This window comes from Mobula birostris, chromosome 1, assembly GCF_030028105.1.
Source record: "Mobula birostris isolate sMobBir1 chromosome 1, sMobBir1.hap1, whole genome shotgun sequence".
NCBI lineage: Eukaryota > Metazoa > Chordata > Chondrichthyes > Myliobatiformes > Myliobatidae > Mobula > Mobula birostris.
In genome coordinates this window covers 224,789,216-224,810,654 of record NC_092370.1, presented here as the reverse complement: position 1 = coordinate 224,810,654, position 21,439 = coordinate 224,789,216, and the positions used below count along the sequence as shown (strand labels likewise).

General features: G+C 44.8%; 2 protein-coding genes across 7 annotated transcripts in view; both read right to left on the bottom strand.

The window, feature by feature from the left end:
* The window catches only part of dicer1 (dicer 1, ribonuclease type III), a 158,461-nt gene extending 155,853 nt beyond the window's left edge, over window positions 1–2,608 (bottom strand). For 2 of the 5 annotated variants that reach the window (XM_072272575.1, XM_072272601.1), the window contains exon 1: window positions 1,770–2,060. The gene's annotated coding sequence lies outside the window, so the exon portion shown is untranslated. Of the gene's footprint in view, window positions 1–1,769; window positions 2,061–2,301 lie in introns of those variants that run through there. The other 3 variants (XM_072272583.1, XM_072272610.1, XM_072272593.1) reach the window with 2 other exon arrangements.
* A 1,869-nt stretch (window positions 2,609–4,477) lies between these two features.
* LOC140205196 (uncharacterized) overlaps window positions 4,478–21,439 on the bottom strand; it is a 92,661-nt gene continuing 75,699 nt past the window's right edge. For both annotated transcript variants that reach the window (XM_072272560.1, XM_072272549.1), the window contains 2 exons: window positions 20,022–20,086; window positions 4,478–8,528 (listed from right to left, as the gene is read on the bottom strand). In XM_072272560.1, the coding sequence (XP_072128661.1) occupies window positions 8,324–8,528; window positions 20,022–20,086 (270 nt within the window). In that variant the 3' untranslated portion in view covers window positions 4,478–8,323. The remainder of the gene's footprint in view (window positions 8,529–20,021; window positions 20,087–21,439) is intronic.

Sequence of the window (21,439 nt, the reverse complement as noted above, 5' to 3'; positions counted from 1 at the left end):
AGCTGTAGACAGCATCAGAGTAGTCTGGGATGAAGAAACTTCGAACTGCATGAACCGAGTGTGGAAGAAGCTTGCAACGATATCCCAGGATTTCAAGCAGAACCAATCAACCAAAACATTGTTGAACTGGTCAATAAAGTGGGATTAGAGAATATTAATGATGACGAAGTTGAAGAGTTACTGCATTCTCATAGTGAGAGCCTTAATAACGAAGAGCTTCGGGTACTGTCAGGGCAACACATCCTGGGTGAATCTGAGGACACGGATGGAGAAGAGGAAACATCAGCAAGAAACCTTACCACAAAATTCCTCAGCACTAGCATGACCACGATCACACAAATCATGGACCAGTTCATCACTAATGACCCTGACTGGGTGCAAATCAATAAGGCAAACAGGTGTTTGTGACATGATATTCTGCTATCAAGAACTGCTTCATGAGAGGAAACTTAAGAAAAGGCCATCAAATCTCGACGTCTACTTGACGAAGCCGCCAAAGTTAGAGGAGGACCCACAGCCCGGTCCCTCCACTATGATGTAAGCACCACCTGTTTCCCACCACTGATGTACAGGTTAGCCCTAGTTACTCCATGAATTACTATGTATACATAAAATAATAAATCATAACTCGGGCTTGACTTTTTTTAAAAAATCAGACACACATATCAATTTACATAATGTTATATGACCTCGCACAGCATTGATCTACATAGCGCTCCACCTCCGAGAAACCCATCCTCAGTGTCTGAGTATTAGTACTAAGCAGGGTCTGAGTGTATTAAAATCATAGTCTGCAGGTACTGCTTTAATACCATGGTGCTTCATTCCCTTTCAGGTAGAGTGTTCCAGATCCCCATAGGCCTTAGTATTTCTCCCCTCACCCCCACACCATGACTATTAACCCCAGCCCCATGAAAACTACCCTTACTGTGTGAAACCTTATCAAGTTTTTCAAAATATACATCTACTGCTCCTGCCTATCTATTCCATGTCAGATAATTCCTCAAAAATTGGACTTCCCTTCCCAAAATAGGCGGAGGTCAGTTATAAACTCCCTCCCCCAAAATAAGAACTCAACAACCCCCACCTAAAGCAGAAGCCTACACCGCTGGCTTCCCAAAATTCAAGTTAGAGTCAACTGCAGCACATCCACACTCCCAAATTGAAGCTCGGGACTGCCATTCACTTTCCCTCCTCCCACCCTCCCCTCAAACCAAGCCTAAGTGGTCCCTCCTCCCCAGTAGGACCTCGGGGGAATCCCCACCTACCTCCCCTCCCCATACTGGGAACCTCTTCCCCAAATAATCTCCCCCCCCCCGGCGTTGTTCCGTGAGTTGCCCCGTCCCTGTGCTGGGAAAACAGAGGGTAGAGGCGGCACTTCCCACGATTAGCACCCCTCTCCTCCTGTAACCAGCCCGAGCCGCTAGGCCCCGGCCGACCTTGGCCTTGGCCCAGTCAGGGAGACCAACCCACGCCACCGCGCCCCGCCCCCCCCTACACACAGGCCTGAAGGAAAACAAAACTTAACACATCTGGAAATGACGCCCCCCCACCCCCACCCCGGGGGCTCGCGCTATCTTTTTGGAGGGAGGCGAAGATTTACTTCAGCAACGTGCGCGGCCCGGCGCCGCTGAATGGCGATCGGTGGCGCGCGGTCGGGCTCCCGCCAACCCTCCCCCTCCCTCCCTCCCGCCCGCCCGCCCACCCACCCACCCACCCGCCGGCCGCCGCCGCCGCCGCCGCGGTTCCCCCACCCGCTGGGCGCTTACCCCCCGGGCTGTAGCGAAGCATTGAGCGCGGCGTGGCTCTGCGAGGGGGAGGGGACAAGGATGGCGACGGTGACCACTTCCCGAGCCCGCGCTCGCCCTCTCTCCACTATCCGCCAACCTTGAGGTACACCGGCGTGGGTAGTCGGTGCCGCGCGCCAGTCGCGCTCCGCCGCCGTAGCTCTCCGTGTCTTCGCACTCGCGCTTCACCTGGTCAGGCCCTGCCGCTGCGCGCGCACTCGCCCCGCCTCCCTTGACCCCGTGCGGCCGCCTGCCATTGGAGAAGGGCGTAAACAGCGGTGGACCAGGTCCAATCAGCCGGCGCGTCACGGCGGGCCCCTGTTCGGGCTGGACTAACGCGGGGATAGGCCGTATTCACAAGCTGCCATCTTCGACGTGACCTTTCAACCCGGTCCTGTCGCAGGGTCTCGGCCCGAGGCGTCGATATTTTATCCTTTCCATGAACGCTTTCTGACCTGCTGAGTTCCTCATGCATTGTGTGTGTGTTACTCTGGATTTCCAGTATCTTGTTTACCTTTCAACCCGTTCTCCGCCCGGTGGAAACACGAGGAGGCTGCGGTAGATCCCACGCAACGCACACAAAGTGCTAGAGGAACTCAGTAGGGCAGGCAACATCTATTGAAATAAATAGTTAGTCGACATTTCGAGCCCAGACCCTCTGGTACAGAGTGTTGTTTCTCTGTATCATTGGCTTCGGTGATTTCATCCTCCAGTCACTGCCTGACTGATTTCCTCCCAGCCGCTCGCTTTTGGTTCCAGATTCCAACATCCGCAGCCTCTTACGTCCCGTCGTTATTATTTCAGGATTCAGATTCATTGATTTATCGCATGTACATCGAAGTATACAGTGAAATGCGTTGTTTGTGTTAACAACTAACACACCCAAGGATGTACCGGGGACAGCCCACGAGTGTCACCACACCGCCAACACAGCATGCCCACGATGTTCAGCAGAACAACAAAACAAGCAAGCACCAAAACAACAAGAGCAGTACAAGCCCCTTTCCTCCCTCCCTCCCACTCACCCACGCGCGCGAACACACACACACACACCTCTAATCCCAGAACAGGCCATTTTCACCCTCCTGCGAACTCATGGATTTACAGGTATTGGTCCTTCAGCTTTCCGAGCGGACTCGCAGACTTGAGGCTCGTGTTCTCAGTATATTTTAGTTGCGCAGTTTGTTTTTTTTTACATATTGGTTGCTTGTCTGTCTTTGTTTATGTATTGTTTTTTTCTTTGCAAATCCTATTGTATATCTGTTTTTTTCCTGTCATGCCTGGATATAGAACCTAACCATTACCATCTCCTGCAGAGTCTGTATTTTGTAGGCTGTGGGAATGTTCAGCAGGAGTGAACTCGGAAACATGAAGTTTTATCTGTTTACGACGTATTTATCCATAAGGAATTCACAACTCGCCAGGTTCAGAGTTCAAAGTAAATTTATCAAAGTTATTATATACCTCGATATTAATTTTCTTGCAGGCATTTACAGAAGAACTATAACAGAATTTATGAAAAACTATATATAAACAAAAACAACCAATGTGCGAAAGACATACTGTGCAAATAGAAAATAATTCCAAGAACTTGAAAATTCATTCAAAGTTCAAAGTAAACTTACCATCAAATACATACATGTTTCCAAACACTGCCCTGAGATTCGTTTTTTTGCAGATATTCGCAGCAGAACAGAAAAAACAATAATGCAATGGAGCCAATAGGCACCACGGTAGCGTAGCGGTTAGCACAGCGCTATTACAGGTCGCGCGTTCCGAGTTCAGAGATCAATTCCGGCACCGTTCTCTCCTTGCGTCGTCTCCGTGGAATGTGGGGGTTTCCTCTCACAGTCCAAAGACCTGGATTAATCAGTCACTGTAAAATTTAGGGTTAGATCGGGTTTGTTAGGGGTTGCTGGGCGGTGAGAGTCGAAGGGCATACTCCGCTCTGTATTAATTAGTTAATTTAGATATCTAGATTAGTTAGGTAGATGAAATTACACACAACCGGTGCAAAATCAGTCAAATTATGCAAACTAAAACATAAATAAGTAGATGATGCTGAGAACACGAATTGTAGAGTCCTTAAAAATAGGTCGTGGAATCAGTTCAGAGCTGAGGTGAGTGAAGTTATCCATCCCAGATCAAGAGCCTGGTGCTTGGAGAGTAATAACTGTTCCTGAACCTGGTAGTGTGGGACCAAAGGCTCCTGTCCCTCCTGCCTGATGGCAGCAGCAAGACGAGAGCATGGCCAGGATGCCTACTAATCAATGTGCTTCCATTACGCCAGAGGGTAAAGGGTGACCATTTGACAGTGGGGATAACTCAGATGTCTTCATATTGAGTTGATCCCTGAATGTTCCTCATCATCATAAACAGAAGAAATTCTGCAGATGCTGGAAATCTAGAGTAACACAAAATGCTGGAGGTATTCAACAGTTCAGGAAGCAGACCGGGGTTTAAAGTTAAAGGAGTTTCCAGCTTCTTCCCCCAGTTCTGATGAAGGGTCTCAGATTGGGACATCGACTGTTCATTCCTCTCCACTGATGCTGCCCTACCTGCTGAGTTCCTCATTGTCTTGGAATGCCCAGGCAGGCACTGTGTCCACAGTTTCTCTGAGGCTGTGTGCTAGCATCTTTAACCAGTGGAGATGAGGTCAAAATAAAAAACGCACAAAAGAAAAACGGAGTTTAAAGATTTTTATTAAACAGTTTGAACAAAATTCTATTCACATAAACTAATTTTCTTTACAGAATATTCCAAAAATGTACACCATCTCATGGAAATATTATCAATATTTGTGTGAAAATATTTGATTTTGAGATTCATCATAAAATTTTACTAATAACATGGAGTTGAAAGACTGCCAAGTCAACCAGCTTCTATCAAGAACTATAAATGATGGATGCCTCTAGATTTCTGAGTCAGAAAGCACACCCTGTGGAGGGCCAGCCTCTGGGCCACACTATCCCTTCTGTCGAGGAATGTACAACTGACCCTTACAGGACGATGGTACGAGACAGCTACTTCCTTTATTAGTTTTTTAACCCAAACAGCTGAGCAAGTCAGAGGTCTGGACAACAGGGAAGAAATTAGCCTGGACAGCGCAGCCCTCAGAATATGCTCGCCTTGAGGTGACTGCGAAAACAAAAGGAAATAAATCAGACAGTGACTCTACCAGCCAGGCTGTGGTGAAAAGATTGCCAAAAGTCCCACACTAAACATGATGCCCTGATTGAGAAATCGTTTCTTTGTTTGACGTGCCAAGAGAATGCTCCTAGCTGAAAGTTCCGGAGACCCCAGAGTCATTCCATAGATGACAGACCCACTCAGTAACTGGTTTCTTGCTCACCCGAGATTAATTGAAGCCTACTCTGGAATCATCCCCTGACCTACAGGCACTTCCAGGAATTTTCAGAGTTCTTCCCAGCAAGACCAAATAATACTCCATGTCCAAGTACAATTTAGCAACTTTAACCACAAACCACCCTTAACCCAACAGAACTGGAAAGCAGCCATGACACCAAAGCTTTCATGACATTACGTTTGGTCCACTAAAAATAGATTAAATTCATCTCATTGGATTTAAAAATCAAACATGGAGCACTTGATACTGTACCTGCCAGTACTCTTAATACATTAGCTATATAACTGAGCAGTGTCTGTTCGAGCCTCAAATATCTGTAACACTGCCATGAGCCTCCAGTATCCACCTGCAGACCAGTACCGGAGGAACTCAGCGGGTTAGGCAGCATCTGTGAAGGGATACAGACAGTCGATGTTTCAGGCTGAGACCCATCAAGGGGTCCGAAATAGAAACAGTCCCCCTCTCCGTATGGATGCTGCCTGATCTGCTGAGTCCCTCCAGTGCTTTGAGTGCTTGCAGTGACGGAAGAGGGAGCAGGAGCAAGGAGAGTGGCCACCAGCCATCCTCACTGACTTTGCGAGCGACTTCACAGGAAGGATGTGGAAGCTTTAGAGAGGGTGCAGACGAGATTTTAAACACAAGAGATTCTGCAGGGCATGATGTGCAAACTCATTCTCGAAGCTGCTGATTGGTCAAGATAACTGGTAGTCATGGAACATCTCTACTAACCCATGAATGTTACAGAATGGCACTGTTCCTTCAGGCAGAGACTGTACATATCCCATTGGGAATACCCTGCCCCTAACCAGATCCAACATCGATAAGGCTGACAGGAAGACAAGAGATTCTGAAGGTGCAGGAAATCCAGAGTAACACACACAAAATGCAGGGGGAATAGAGTTGATGTTTTGGACCGAGATCCTTCATCAGGATGTGACAGCAAGTGAGGGAGGTGGTGTGTGGGTGGGAGGGTGGGGCCACAGCTCAGGAATGTGCCTGTCAGTGAAGCAGGCACAGATCTTTAAGCACACGATGGTGTTACACAGGACTTGCGGTAATTTTAGAGAAAAGGTTTATAAATCTTACAGGGCACATCCTGGGTACAAGATGTAACCTTCGTAAAAGACCCTGTCACCCGGCTCGAACTATCTACACGTTTTGAAAATAACTTCGGTTCCCTTACTGCTGCTTAACAGGAAAAATCCAATAGATATAGAGGGTGTCTCCACTGTGTGGGGAGGAAGAGGTTAAAAACAAACTTACGTTCACAAGGTAACAGTAAGACCGCTTCAGTAGTAAAGTCAGATCTGTCTCAGGCTGCACAAACACAGACGCACGGGCATAAAATGCCATTCAGAAGTACTTGTACATTAGCTACACGAACAGCAAAGGCCCAGCCTCTACTTCCTGCAGCAGTCTGATGTATCATTTTAAGTATTGTTACCATCAACTGGATGAAAGAGGAAAAGATTGCACCAAGGAAAAGCTAAACCAAAACACAAGAGATTCTGTAGTTGCTAGAAATCCAAAGCAACACACATAAGATGCTGGAGGAACTCAGCAGGTCAGGCAGCTTCTATGGAGGGGAATAAACAGTCATTGTTTCGGGCCGAGACTCTTTGGAGACTCCACGGATGCTGCCTGACCTGCTGAGATGCGCTGGCACTTTGTGCATGTTGCAAAAGTGACACTAAACTGAAGCGAGCCTTATCCTCAGATTTCATCAGTGTCATTACATACACATTTATCAAAGGCGGACACCCACTGGCAAATAAGTAACCAGTGATGGATAGGTTATGAATATTAGAGAGAAGGAAAGAGATCCTGGATTTAAGTATTCTGCAGGCTTTAATCATTATATTATTAATTTACCACCAGGGTTCAGACAATTGTCCACTATGGAGTCTTATATTTATATTTTGTGTTTTTCAGCAAGAGATGGAGGAGTTGGAACAGCAATATAAGATTGTCATAATCTGGATCAGCTCCTATTTTTCTTTAATTTAAAGGCTTCTAGAGACACTGGAAATCTGGAGTAACACACACACACAAATAAATGCTGGAGGAGCTCAGGAGGTCAGACAACATCCATGAAGAGGAATAAACAGTTGATGTTTTTGGCCAGTACCGTTCATGAGGACTTAGTTTAATTAATTGCCTTTTGCACTCTATCAGATTGCACTGTTATCTTCTGGCTTCCTGAACCTGGTGGTATAGGATACCATACCAGCTTTCTCCACCCTTCCTTTCCAGTCCTGATGAAGGAACTTGACCTGAAACATCAACTATTTATTCCTCTCCATGGATGCTCCCTGACCCATTGAGTTCCTCCAGCATTTTGTGTGTAATACTAAAGGTTTTATCACAGAAGGATTGAAGGCCAGTTTTATGGGGAAACCAAAGTGGATCATCTCAGAAGTCACAGGAATCAGAATCACACAGAGTTATGCTTATTGCACAGAATACTAGGTAGATGCACAAATGTGTGCACCCAGCCGTGATAGGTGGAAAATGGACGTGGATGACTGGTATCCCTGTTCTCCAGGCATTTTCTATGAGAAGTTCAGAATCCAGAACATTCCCACCTGAGTAACTACTCTGCCCAAATCTTCAATCTTGGTTTCGTTACCCTTGGCCACATGTTTCAGCTTTTCACATCCCTGCACTTTTTCAGTTTTGGCATTTACTTCCCACATTGTAGCTTATTAATGACGTACCAGGCAGAAAAGTAAAATAACTTAGAAAAAGATCACTTCACGTACAAGAAAATTGTCACTTTCCTTCTCTTACCCAACTGACACGAGGTCTCCACTTACTCCAAACCTCTTGTGCACACGCGGTTATGTACAACCGTGGGTTTGTTATCCAATTGTCTGGTTTCTTTGAAGATAGGCATGGGGATTTATTAATAACCAGACCTGATCTGACCATTCTCACGAATCTACCCTTTCATGTTTTATGGAAAGAAAATAGTTTCTCAAATTCACCCAGTGGCTACAATTATAAAGATTAGCCATTTATCTTTGTTAAGAGCATTGGAAGAATGGGATTTCACTACGGAATATGGGCTGCCATTCCAGAATAGTTTTTAAAATTTTCCACTAAGATAAAACCGAACAATGCAAAACAAGTCAGCTATGAGCAGAGCAGACTGGATTGTCTGGTAACATTAACTGGATGCAAAGAGCCCCAGCCTCTCCAGGTCGAGGTGCAGAAGAATGATCATCCAGTACACGGCCATCCAAAGCAGAACGATCAGGTACGGAAGATGGGGATGTGCAGTCAAATCTAAAGGTGTCTCCTCACAGCTTTCGATGGAGGCTTCTCGACTGGCAAATGTCAATGCAATTGGATTGCAAGACTCTAGGGCTGACCTGTAGTTCAGCAAGAATAAAAGGAGAGGATAAGTAAGGGCTGAAGTTCCAGTCGCACTGAGTATGAAGAAATACAGCAGTACCGGGCAAGGTGTCATAGTACATACACACTCAGTGGCTACTTTATTAGGTACACCTGTAAACCTGCTTGTTAATGCAAATACCTAATCAGCAAGTCACATGGCAGCAGCTCAATGCATGCAGGCATGGTCAGATGTTCAGTTGTAGTTCAGGCCAAACACCAGAATGGGGAAGAAATGTGATCTAAGTGACTTTGACTGTGGAATGACTGTTGGTGCCAGACGGGGTGGTTTGAGTATCTCAGAAACCCGCTGATCTCCCGGGATTTTCACACACAACAGTCTTTGGTTTACAGAGAATGGTGTGAGAAACAAAAAAAAACAAATGGGCAGAAGTTATGTGGACAAAAGCAGCTTATTTCTGAGAATGGCTAGGCTAATTCAAGCTGACAGGGAGGCGACAGTAACTCAAGTAACCTTACTTTTACAACAGTGGTGTGCAAAGCATCTCTGAACACACAACGCGTCGAAACTTAAAGTGGATGGGCTACCACAGCAGATGACCATGGACACAAAGTGGCCACTGAATACTGGTTTTCATTGATACCAATATATTTCTTTTTCTGCTGTGGATGCCTCCAAGAAAATGAATCTCAGGTTAGTATGTGGTGAAAAATACACACTTTGATAATAAATTTGCTTTGAACACTATTTCATCCTGGACACAGTGGGTAGTGTCCTCTTATTATTTCAATATGATTGAGGTTAAGGAAGTTCAGCTTGTTACTGGGCACTAACAAACTTCTACAGATGTACTGCTGGAAGCATCTGACTGGTTGCATCATGGTCTGGTCCAGCATTTCAAAGGCACAGGAACACAAGGAGCCACAGGGGGTAGTGTAGTCTGCCCAATACATCAAAGTCAAAGTAAATTTATTGTTAAGGTACATGGCGGATGAACATGTGGCTGAGGAACTGGTGTCGGGGGCAGGGTTTCAGATTTCAGGATCATTGGGACCTCTTCTGGGGCAGGTGGGACTTGTACAAGAGGGACGGGTTACACCTGAACTACAAGGGAACCAATATCCTTGCAGGGAGGTTTGTTAGTGCTATTGGGGGGGGGGGGTTTAAACTAGATTTGCAGTGGGATGGGAACCAGAGTGCCAGAGCAGATAGTGGAGCGGGGGTGAAAATAAATGATGTTAGAAGTTCATGCAAAGTCACAAATAGAAGGGTTGTGTGTGGTGGTAATAATCTTCTGAGGTGTGTCTATTTCAATGCAAGGAGTACTGTGGGGAAGGCAGACGAGCTGAGGGTGTGGATTGTCACATGGAATTACGACATTATAGCCATTAGTGAAACTTGGCTACAGGAGGAGCAGGACTGGCAGCTTAATGTTCCAGGGTTCTGATGTTTCAGATGTGATCAAGGCAGAGGAATGAAGGGTAGAGGGGTGGCATTGCTAGTCAGGGAAAATGTTACAGCAGTGCTCAGGCAGGACAGATTAGAGGGCTTGTCTACCGAGGCCATATGGGTGGAGCTGAGAAACAGGAAAGGTATGACCACATTAATGGTGGTTGTATTATAGACCACCCAATAGTCAGCGAGAATTGGAGGAGCAAATCTGCAGAGAGAGATAGCAGACAACTGCAGGAAACAAAGTTGTGATAGTAGGGGATTTTAATTTTCCACATATTGATTGGGACTCCCATACTATTAAAGGTCTAGACGGGTTAGAGCTTGTAAAATATGTTCAGGAAAGTTTACTAAATCAATATATAGAGGTACCAACTAGAGAGGATGCAATATTAGATCTCCTTTTAGGAAACGAGTTAGGACTGGTGACGGAAGTGTGTGTAAGGGAACACTTTGGTTCTAGTGATCATAACACTTCAAACTTCAACTTGAAGTGGATAAAGATAGATCTGGTTTTCAGGCTGAGGTTCTAAACTGAAAAAAGGCCAAATTTGAAGAAATGAGAAAGGATCTAAAAAGTGTGGATTGGGACAGGTTGTTCTCTGGCAAGGATGTGATGGTAAATGGGAGGCCTTCAAAGAAGGAATTTTGAGAGTGCAGAGTTTGTATATTCCTGTCAGGATTAAAGGCAAAGTGAATAAGAATAAGGAACCTTGGTTCTCAAGGGATATTAGAACTCTGATAAAGGAGAGAGAGATGTATGACATGTATAGGAAACAGGGAGCAAATAAGGTGCTTGAGGAGTATAAAAAATGCAAAAAAAACTTAAGAAAGAAATCAGGAGGGCTAAAAGAAGACACGAGGTTGCTTTGGCAGTCAAAGTGAAGGATAATCCAAAGAGCTTCTACAGGTATATTAAGAGCAAAAGGATAGTAAGGGATAAAATTGGTCCTCTTGAAGATCAGAGTGGTCGGCTATGTATGGAACCAAAGGAAATGGGGAGATCATAAATGGTTTTTTTGTGTCTGTATTTACTAAGGAAACTGGCATGGAGTCAATGGAAATAAGGCAAACAAGTAGTGAGGTCATGGAACCTATACAGATTGAAGAGGAGGAGGCGCTTGCTATCTTGAGGCAAATCAGAGTAGATAAACCCCAGGACCTGACAGGGTATACCCTTGGATCTTGAAGGAGACTAGTATTGCAGGGGCCCTGGCAGATATATTTAAAATGTTGGTATCTACGGGTAAGGTGCCGGAGGATTGGAGGATAGCTCATGTTGTTCCGTTGTTTAAAAAAGGCTCTAAAGGTTATCCGGGAAATTATAGGCCAGTAAGTTTGACATTGGTAGTAGGTAAATTATTGGAACGAGTACTAAGGGATAGGATCTACAAGTATTTGGATAGACAGGGACTTATTAGGGAGAGTCAACATGGCTTTATGCGTGGTAGGTCAAGTTTAACCAATTTATTAGAGTTTTTCGAGGAGGTTACCAGGAAAGTGGATGAAGAGAAGGCAGTGGATGTTGTCTACATGGACGTCAGTAAGGCCTTTGACAAGGTCCCGCATGGGAGGTTAGTTGGGAAGATTCAGTTGCTAGGTATACATGGAGAGGTAGTAAATTGGATTAGACATTGGCTCAATGGAAGAAGCCAGAGAGTGGTGGTGGAGGATTGCTTCTCTGAGTGGAGGCCTGTGACTACTGGTGTGCCACAGGGATCAGTGCTGGGTCCATTGTTATTTGTCATCTATATCAATGATCTGGATGATAATGTGGTAAATTGGATCAGCAAATTTGCTGATGATACAAAGATTGGAGGTGTAGTGGACAGTGAGGAAGGTTTTCAAAGCTTGCAGAGGGATTTGGACCAGCTGGAAAAATGGGCTAAAAAATGGCAGATGGAGTTTAATACAGACAAGTGTGAGGTACTGCACTTTGGAGGGACAAACCAAGGTAGAACATACAAGGTAAATGGTAAGACACTAAGGAGTGCAGCAGAACAGAGGGATCTGGGAATGGAGATACAAAATTCCCTAAAAGTGGCGTCACAGGTAGATAGGGTCGTAAAGAGAGCTTTTGGTACATTGGCCTTTATATATCAAAGTATTGAGTATAAGAGTTGGAATGTTATGGTGAGGTTGTATAAGGCATTGGTGAGGCCGAATCTCGAATATTGTGTTCAGTTTTGGTCACCAAATTACAGGAAGGATATAAATAAGGTTGAAAGAGTGCAGAGAAGTTTTACAAGGATGTTGCCAGGACTTGAGAAACTGAGTTACAGAGAAAGGTTGAATAGGTTAGGACTTTATTCCCTAGAGCATAGAAGTTGATAGAGGTATATAAAATTATGATGGGTATAGATAGAATGAATGCAAGCAGGGTTTTTCCACAGAGGCTAGGGGAGGAAAAAACCAGAGGACATGGGTTAAGGGCGAAGGGGGAAAAGTTTAAAGGGAACATTAGGGGGGACTTCTTCACACAGAGAGTGGTGGGAGTGTGGAATGAGCTGCCAGATGAAGTGGTAAATGCGGGCTCACTTTTAACATTTAAGAAAAACTTGGACAGGTACATGGATGAGAGGTGTATGGAGGGATATGGTCCAGGTGCAGGTCGGTGGGACGAGGCAGAAAAATGGCTCAGCACAGCCAAAGGCCAAAAGACCTGTTTCTGTGCTGTAATGTTCTATGTTATATGGTTCTATATATTAACATATATATCTTGTGATTCATTTTCTTGCAGGTGTTTACAGGAATTTTTTTTTAATTTATGAAAAACTATACAAAAACAAAGACTAGCAAACAACCACTGTGCAAAAGATGACAAGTTGTGGCAAGTAAAAAATAAATAATATTGAGAAGATGAGTTGTAGAGTACATGTAATTGAAGGTGAGCCTGTAGGGTGTGGAGTAAGTTTAGAGTTGTGAGTGAGTTACCCATACCAGTTCAGGATCCTGATGGTTGTAGGGTAACAACTGTTCCTGAACCTGGTGGGGTGGGACCTCAGGCTCCTGTATTTCCTGCCCAATCGTAGTTGCGAGAAGAGGGCATGGCCTGCCCGGTGGGGGTCCTGGATGATGGATGCTGCTTTCTTCTGATGATGCTCCTTGTAAATGTACTCTATGGAGGGAAGGGCTTTTCCTGTGATGGACTGGGCTGTATCCACCAAATTTTGTAGAATTTTCCCTTCCTGAACGTTGGTGTTTCCATTCCAGCCTGTGATGCAACCAGTCAGGATACTCTCCACCGTGCATCTATAGATGTTTTGCAAAATTTTAGGTGACATCACAGGCCCATAACCCCCCCACCACCGCTAGTAATATCTACAGGTGCTGCTGCCTCAAGGTGGCAATATCCGTCATACCAGATCCCCACCATCTGGGCCATGTCATCTTCTCAGTTACCATCGGGCAGGAGGTACAGAAGCCTGAAGTCCTACACCACCAGGTTCAGGAACAGCTACTTCCCTTCAACCATTCACATTTTGAACGAACCTGCACAACCCTGATCACAACTTCAGTTTAGTAACACTATGACCACTTCCCTCTATGTGGAATTTGTAGTAGTTTTGTTCTAATTCTGTTTTATTGTATATGTATTTTCCTATGAATGCAAAAGTCCCACCTGGTCCAGGTTTACACCACCAGGTTCAGGACCATCCCTCAACCATCAGGCTCCTGAACCAAAGGGGATAACCTTACTCAACTTCACTTGCCCCCTCACTGAAATGCTCCTACAACCTTTGGATGTACTTTCAAGGACTCATCTCATGTTTTTGATATTTATTGTTTATTTATTTATTATTCTTCTTTTTTCTTTCTTTTTGCATTTGCAGATTTTGCACATTGGTTGAACGCCCACAAGGGTGCAGTCTTTCATTAATTCTGTTATGGTATTACTCAATGGATTTATTGAGTATGCCCACAAGACACTGAATCTCAGGGTCGTATATGGTGACATATATGTACTTGGATAATAAATTTCTGGCCTACTACTGGTGTCTTCCACAGTGAAGACTGAAACAAAATACTTATTAATTTCATCTCTTTGTTCCCCCATTACTAGATCTCCAGCGTGATTCTCCAGTGGTCCAATATCCACTTTCACCTCTATTTTACTCTATATGCTTGCAAAATATTTAAGTATCCTCTTTTTTATTATTGGCTAGCTTACCTTTATGTTCCATCTTTTCTCTCCTTATAGTATTTTTAGTGCCTTCTGTTGGTTTTTAAAAGCTTCCCAATCCTCTAGCTTCCCAATAATTTTTGCTATATTTTATGCCCTCTCTTTTGCTTTTATGCTGTCTTTGATTTCCCTTGTCAGCCACAATTGCCTCATACTCCCTTTAGAATACTTAATCTCTGAAATGTATCTGTCCTGTGTCTTCTGATTTACTCCCAGAAACTTCAGCCATTGCTGTTCTGCCATCGTTCCAGCTGGGGATCTCATCCAATCAATGTTGGCCAGCTCCTCCCTCATGCCTCTGTAACTCCTTTTACTCCACTGTAATACCGATACATCTGACATTTTCCTCTCCCTCGCAAACTGCAGGATGTATTCTATAATATTATGCTTACTGGCTCCTAAGGGTTCCTTTACCTTAAGCTCCCCAATCAAATCTGGTTCATCACACAACACCCAATCCAGAATTGTCTTTCCCCTAGTAATGGGCTCAACCACAAACTGCACTAGAAAGCCATCTCATAGGCATTCTACAAATTCCCTCTCTTGGGATCCAGCTTCAATCTGAATTTCCCAGTCTACCCCCATATTGAAATCCCCATGACTATCATAACATTGCCTTTTTTACATGTCCTTGCTATCTTCTATTATAATTTGTATCCCACATCCTGACTACTATTTGGAGGCCTGTATACGACTTCCATTGGGGTCTTTTTACTCTTGCAGTTTCTTAACTCGACCCACAAGGATTCTACATCCTCCAATCCTATGTCACCTTTTTCTATGGATTTGATTTAATTTTTTTTTAACCACCCACCCCCTCTGCCTACTTGCCTGTCTTTTTGATACAACGAACAAAGGTTTATTCCTGGATGTTAAGCTTCCAACTCTGATCTTCTTTCAGCCACAACTTCATACCTGCCAATCCCTGACAGTGCTACCAGATCATCTACTTTACTTCATATATTGCGTGCATTCAAATATAACACTTTCAGAACTGTATTCATCGCCTTTTGTGATTCTGCCACCAGGTTACACTTCATCTCATCCCACTTACAATTTTGCCCCGTCATCTGCCTGTCCTTCCTCACAGTCTCACTACACACTGCCTCTGCTTGTATACCAACTGCCCCATCTTCAGCCCCATCACTCCAGTTCCCATCCCCCTGCCAAATTAGTTTAAACCCTTCCCAACAGCTTCAGCCCGTAAGGATATTGGTCCCCCTCGGGTTCAGGCGTAACCCGACCCTTTTGTACAAGTCCATACCTTCCCCAGAAAGGATCTCAATGATCCAGAAATCTGAAACCTTGCTCTCTACACCAATTTGTCAACTATGCATTCATCTGCCAAATCATCCAATTCTTACTCTCACTGGCATGCAGCACAGGCAGCAATCCAGACATTACTACCCTGGAGGTCCACCTTTTCAGCTATCTACCTCACTCCCTCTATTCTCTCTTCAGGACTTGCTCCCATTTCCTACTTACGTTGTTTGTACCAATATGTACCACGACTTCTGACTGCTCACCCTCCCCCTTTAGAATGCTGTGGACCCAAGCCTGACCCTGGGACCTGGGAGGCAACACACTATCCAGATGTCTCTTTCATGTCCCCAGAATCTCCAGACTGCTCCTCGAATTATGGAATTCCCTGTCACTACTGCACTCCTCTTCTCCCCACTTTCCTCTGAGCCACAGCACCAGAATTAGTGCTGGAGACCTGGTCACTGTGGTTTTCCCCCCAGTAGGGCTTTCTTCCCCCACCAACAGTATCCAAACTCGTACGCTTATTATTGAGGGGAATGTCTACAGGGGTTTTATGCACTTCCCATTCCCTTTCCCTCTCCTGACAGTCGCCCAGGTACCAGCCTCTTGCAACTTGGGGGGGGGGTGACCATCCCCCTGTAGCTCCTAGTGAACACCTCCTCATTCTCCCATACGAGCCTCTCCAGTTCCCTAACACAGTCTGTAAGGAGCTGCAGCTTGATGCACTTCATGCAGATGTAGTTCTCAGGGAGACTGGCCATCTCCCAGAGTTCCCACAAAGAACATACCACTAATTCTGGACCTAATCTCAGCACACTAGACATGTACTATTAGACAAAGAAAGAGAGCAAAACAACTCACTAGAAACTTACTTAGAACCTCTGCCTGTGCTTGCCCAAGCCTGCTGAGAACTATGCAGGACAGAAGCATTAGATTGCTCTTAGAGCATCTTAAATGGTCAGCACAACATTGTGGGCTGAAGGGTCTATACTGTGCTACACTGATCTAGCACCTCATTTTCTCTCTAGGTAGTCTCCAACCTAATGGACTGAACATCAATTTCTCTAACATCTTCCTAGTTCCCCCTTCCCCTTCTGGTTTCCCCCATTCTGGTAGCCCTCTCTCTTACCCTCATGAACTGCCCATCACCTCCCTCTAGTTTCCTGCCTCCTTCCCTTTCTTCCGTGGTCAACTGTCCTTTCCCAGCAGGTTCGTTCTTCTTCAGCTCTTTACTCTTCCACCTATCCCCCCGACCTCCCTCACCTAGTCTCACCCATCACACGCCAGCTTGTACTTGTTCCCTCCCCCCCATGTTCTTGTCTTCTTCCCCCTTCCTTTCCAGTCCTGACCAATGGTCTCTGTCTGACTCGTCGACTGGTTATTCCTCTCCATTGGTACATGGAGGTCATACCTCATTTATATATTGATTTATGATGGTCACATATACCAAGGTACTAATGTCCTGCCTACTGTGCCCATAGATCAAATCATTTCCACGAACACTGGTGAGGCCACATTTGGAGTATTATAGGCAGTTTTGGTCATCATGCTATAGGAAAGATGTCATTAAGCTGGAAAGTGTGCAAAAATATTTAGAAGGTTGTTGGCAGGAGTTGAGGGATGAGTTAGAGGGAAAGGCTGGACAGGCTAGGGCTATATTCTTTGCAGCACAGGAGCCTGAGGTCTTACAGAGGCGTATAAAACTTCAGCGGCATAGGAAACGACCCTCAGTCATTTCTCAGGGTTGGGGAATGAAGAACTAGAGGTCAGAGGTTAAGGTGAGAGGGGAAAGATTTAACAGGAACTTGAAGAACAATTTTTTCCCCCCACACGTAATGGATGGTTTCCGTGTGGAGTAAGCTGGTGGTATGGTAATGTTGCAGTCAGTGTAACGCGTTACAGTGGCAGAGCCCCAGTTTCAGTTCTCACCGCTGCCTATAAGCAGTTACTGCATTCTCCCTGCGAGTGTATGGGTTTCCTCTGGGTGCCCTGGTCTCCTCCCACATTCCAAAAGCGTACGGGTTAGGGTTTGTGAGTTGTGGGCGTGCTACGTCGGCACCGGACGCACGGCGACACTTGCCGGCTGCCCCCAGCCGGTCCTCGGATTGTGTTGCTCATTGATGCAAAACAAGCGTTTTGTTGCATGCTTCCACGTACAAATAAAGCTAACCTTTGAAAAAAAGTCGTGTGGGGTAAGCTGCCGGGGGAAGTGGTTGAGGCACATACGGCAGCAATGCTTAAAAGACAGGCGGGCTGGCACATGGATTGTGAAGGTTTAGAAGGTTGGCAAATAGGACTCGCGTGAATATGGCGCCTTGGTCAACACAGACAGGTGGGCTGAAAGACTCTGTGACCTTGTGCATTCTTGGAACACTCTTCCCCAAAGGTAGCTGGAAGTTCTGAATATTTCTAATGCAGATGGAGACATGAGAAGCAAGTGGGTCAGAGGTTACCATAGGTAAACAGGAATGCAGTGTAGCGGTTACAATAAAGTCAGCCAGGTAACCTTTTCCTGCTTCCAAATCTGTATGCTTGTCTGTTCATTGTTGTGTGCTGACATCATTGTGGTTAGACCTTAACCGCACCTTCCTCAGGCACACAGAAAGGTTTCAGATGTCACTGGAAAACAGGTCGTTCCGTGTGTCGGTTAGGACGGGGTTGAAAGAAATTCTGGAGGGGAGAGAGAGGGGGAGAGAGAGATGCTGCACGAGTTAGACAAACCATACGTTAATAGGCTGAAGGCACACGAGATTCTGCAGATGCTGGAGATCTGCAGCAACACACACAAAATGCTGGAGGGACTCAGCAAGACAGGCAGCATCTACAGAGGGGAATAAACAGTCACGGTTTCAGGCCAAGCCCCTTCTTCAGGACCGGAAAGGAAAGGGGAAGAAGGTGGAGGGAGGGGAAGGAGTACGAGCTGGCAGGTGATAGGTGAGACCAGATTAGGTGGTAGGGGGAGGTGATCGGTGGAAGAGACTCTATAGAAGACTGAAGGAAAAGGAATCTAATAAGAGAGGGAAGTGAATGATGGGAGAGAGGGAAGGAGGTGTGCGGCACCAGGGGGAGTGTTAAATAAATTTTTCAGTAAATGTAGTATAGGTGATTCTGTATTTTCTAGAAGCTTCTTGGTTTTTCTGCAGCAGGTGTCATGCCAGTTGAATCTGGCAGTTTTATTCATTAGTTGTTATCTCTGGAATGTTATTATCTCTAGTCTGAGTACGAGATGACCATGACTCCTTTTCCTCTGATAGTTCTTTATTCTTGTAACACTTAATGGAATGGCTATTATCACTAAGTTTTATGCCTCATTTTTGACTTCCAAAACCTTTTTGGAATGGTATCAGCACATGATTGTCTGCACCGTCTCTGTAACTGTAACACTTTCTTCTGCATTCTGCGATTGTTTCCCTTTGTACTACTTCAACGTGCTGATGTGATGAAATCACCTTCACTGACGGCATGCAAAACAATGTTTTTCACTGTACTTTGCTACACGTGACAACAATAAAACAGTCTACCAATTTAAATGCATCAGGGATATTGAATAGGTGAATGATCAGTCTTTTCCCTGAGTCAGAGGAGCCAAAAATTAGAGGGCGTCGGTTTATAATGGGAGGGGAAAGATTTAAGAGAGACCTGATGGGCAACTTCTTCCCGCCCCTTTCCCCCACCAACAGGGTGGTGCATGTATGAAACATTTGGAAGATATTTGTACAGGTAAAATGACGAGGGATACAGGCCTAAAGCAAGCATATGAGACTGGATCAGTAAAGCAACTTGGTTAGCATGGACAAGTTGGGCCGAAGTGCCTGTTTATGTATTGTCTAAATCAAAATTATCTACTCTCCTCAGAGAAAGCTTGCACACATACTAGTAGATCTACCTGAAATATTTCAAGTCAGCACAGATTATTGCCATCATATTTCACCTAATGTTGCTGGGTTCAAACCTCAGTTGAGATGCCAGGTCCCCACCCTGAAATACAGATGCTCCTTCAGTTTCTGAGATCCTTTCATCCCCAGCTCCCACGTATCTGCACATTCCAGATTGTTTACGTCATTCTTCAGTATACGAGTGTAAAGGAGAATGAAATGACTTACTCCGGATCCGATGCAACATTAAAAAAAACAATCAGCATTAAAAAACATAATAAACATAAATATGAAAGCAATCCTATAAAACACAACGTAAAAATAACTGAGTGTGCCCGTACATACTCAAGATTAGATTATATACATAGACTGACAGTATGTACACACAGTGCAGGGGTATCTGAACATAAGGTGACAGACAGGAAATGATAAAGTGACAAAGTGATTCTTGGCAAGAGGAACTCTTCCAGGTAGCAGCAGGGCAGATGAAAGCACAGTAGGACAGTGACCGTCAGTGTAGGTATGAGGTGTGCAGTAGAAGTGTAAAGTGGCAGTGTATGAAGGCTGCTTTAACGAAACACATTCTTAATGCTGCTCTGGAGCGACACAAAACGTGTGTGTACTCGACCAAAGCTTAATTTCATATTTGAATGGCTGCCATAAAATATGTCTGGCAAGCTATCCTGCGGGTGGAAAGAGCCATAGTTACGGACAGATATGAAGTCATTATTCTTACCTTGTTTCCACACTTGTTTGCTCTGTTATTTTTGGTTCGTTCAAGGGCAGCTGACAATCTGATACCTGTTGTTCAAAAAAAATAAAAGGGAGCAGCAGTAAATCATTAACTCACCTTTACGCTACTTGCAAAACCTATACTTCATCAACACAGCTCACAACCAGCAAATAAACCCAACGTAACTTTCGCTCAATGTTCTCCACTAGAAGTTAGCAGGGCCATCGGGTGCCCCTGCTTTATAAAATGGCTGCCACGACATCCTAAAGAGCCAAGCTAATCACATCACTAGATTCCACCAACATTTCAGTCCATAAACCATTAAAAAAAGAGCAGAATTAGGCCATTTGGCCCATCACTGTGGACATGCCATATTGATGCCAGAATGCGTGGTGACACTCCCTAGGTTGTTAAAACAGACAACGCATTTCACTGTGTTTCAATGTACACGTAATCAATAAATCTGAATCAACACATCTGCCATTTCTCAGCCCAGTTCTGCATCCTGTCGATGTCCTTTGTAACCTATGACAACCTTCTACACTATCCACAACTCCACCAACCTTTCATCTCCAGCTCCCACTAACTCACTTCCACTTCCTCATCCAAGTAACTTATTAAAGAGCAGGGGTCCCTGTGGAACACCACTGGTTGCCGACCTCCAGGCAGAATCTGCTCCATCTACTACCACCCTCTGCCTTCTGTAGGTATCCCAATTTTGTATCCATGCAGCCAAGTTTCCCTGGATTCCACGTCTCCTGACTTTCTGAGTGAGCTTATCAAATGCCTTACTAAAATCCTTATACACCACATCCGCTGCTCTCCCTTCATCAATTTCCTCAAAAAAAAGTCAATCCTTTCTAATAGTTTGCCCACCAATGACGTAAGTCTACAATTCCCACGATTATCCCTATTACCTTTCTTGAATAAAAGAATAACATCTTCATTCTCCAATTTGCTGGGGCTACTTCTGAGGCCTGCGCAGACGCAAAGATCATCGCCAAAGGCACAGCAATTTCTTCCCTCATTTCCCATTGTAACTTGGAGTATATATCCTGTTCGACTCCGGGGACTCATCTATCAGAACTCTTGAAAAAGATTACAACACTGCTTCTATCACATCACACTTAAATGTCAAGAGCAGCTGATTAGATTCTTTTTTGTTGGAACCGGTTGTAAACCTGGAACTCAGATAGCTCGATGTTACTTGCCAATTCTAAACACATTGTCCAGCTATTGCTGCAGGCACAAGGAGCTCTGAATGGAGTTAAACCTTGTGTAGTCGTCAGAGAACAGGAACATCTTCTGCCCCTCTGTCATCAGAGTTTTGAATACGACCTCATTATTTCTTTTTTTGTTTGCACTATTTATTTTCTAAATTATAGCAATTTTATGTCTTTGCACTGTACAGCACAGGCTCT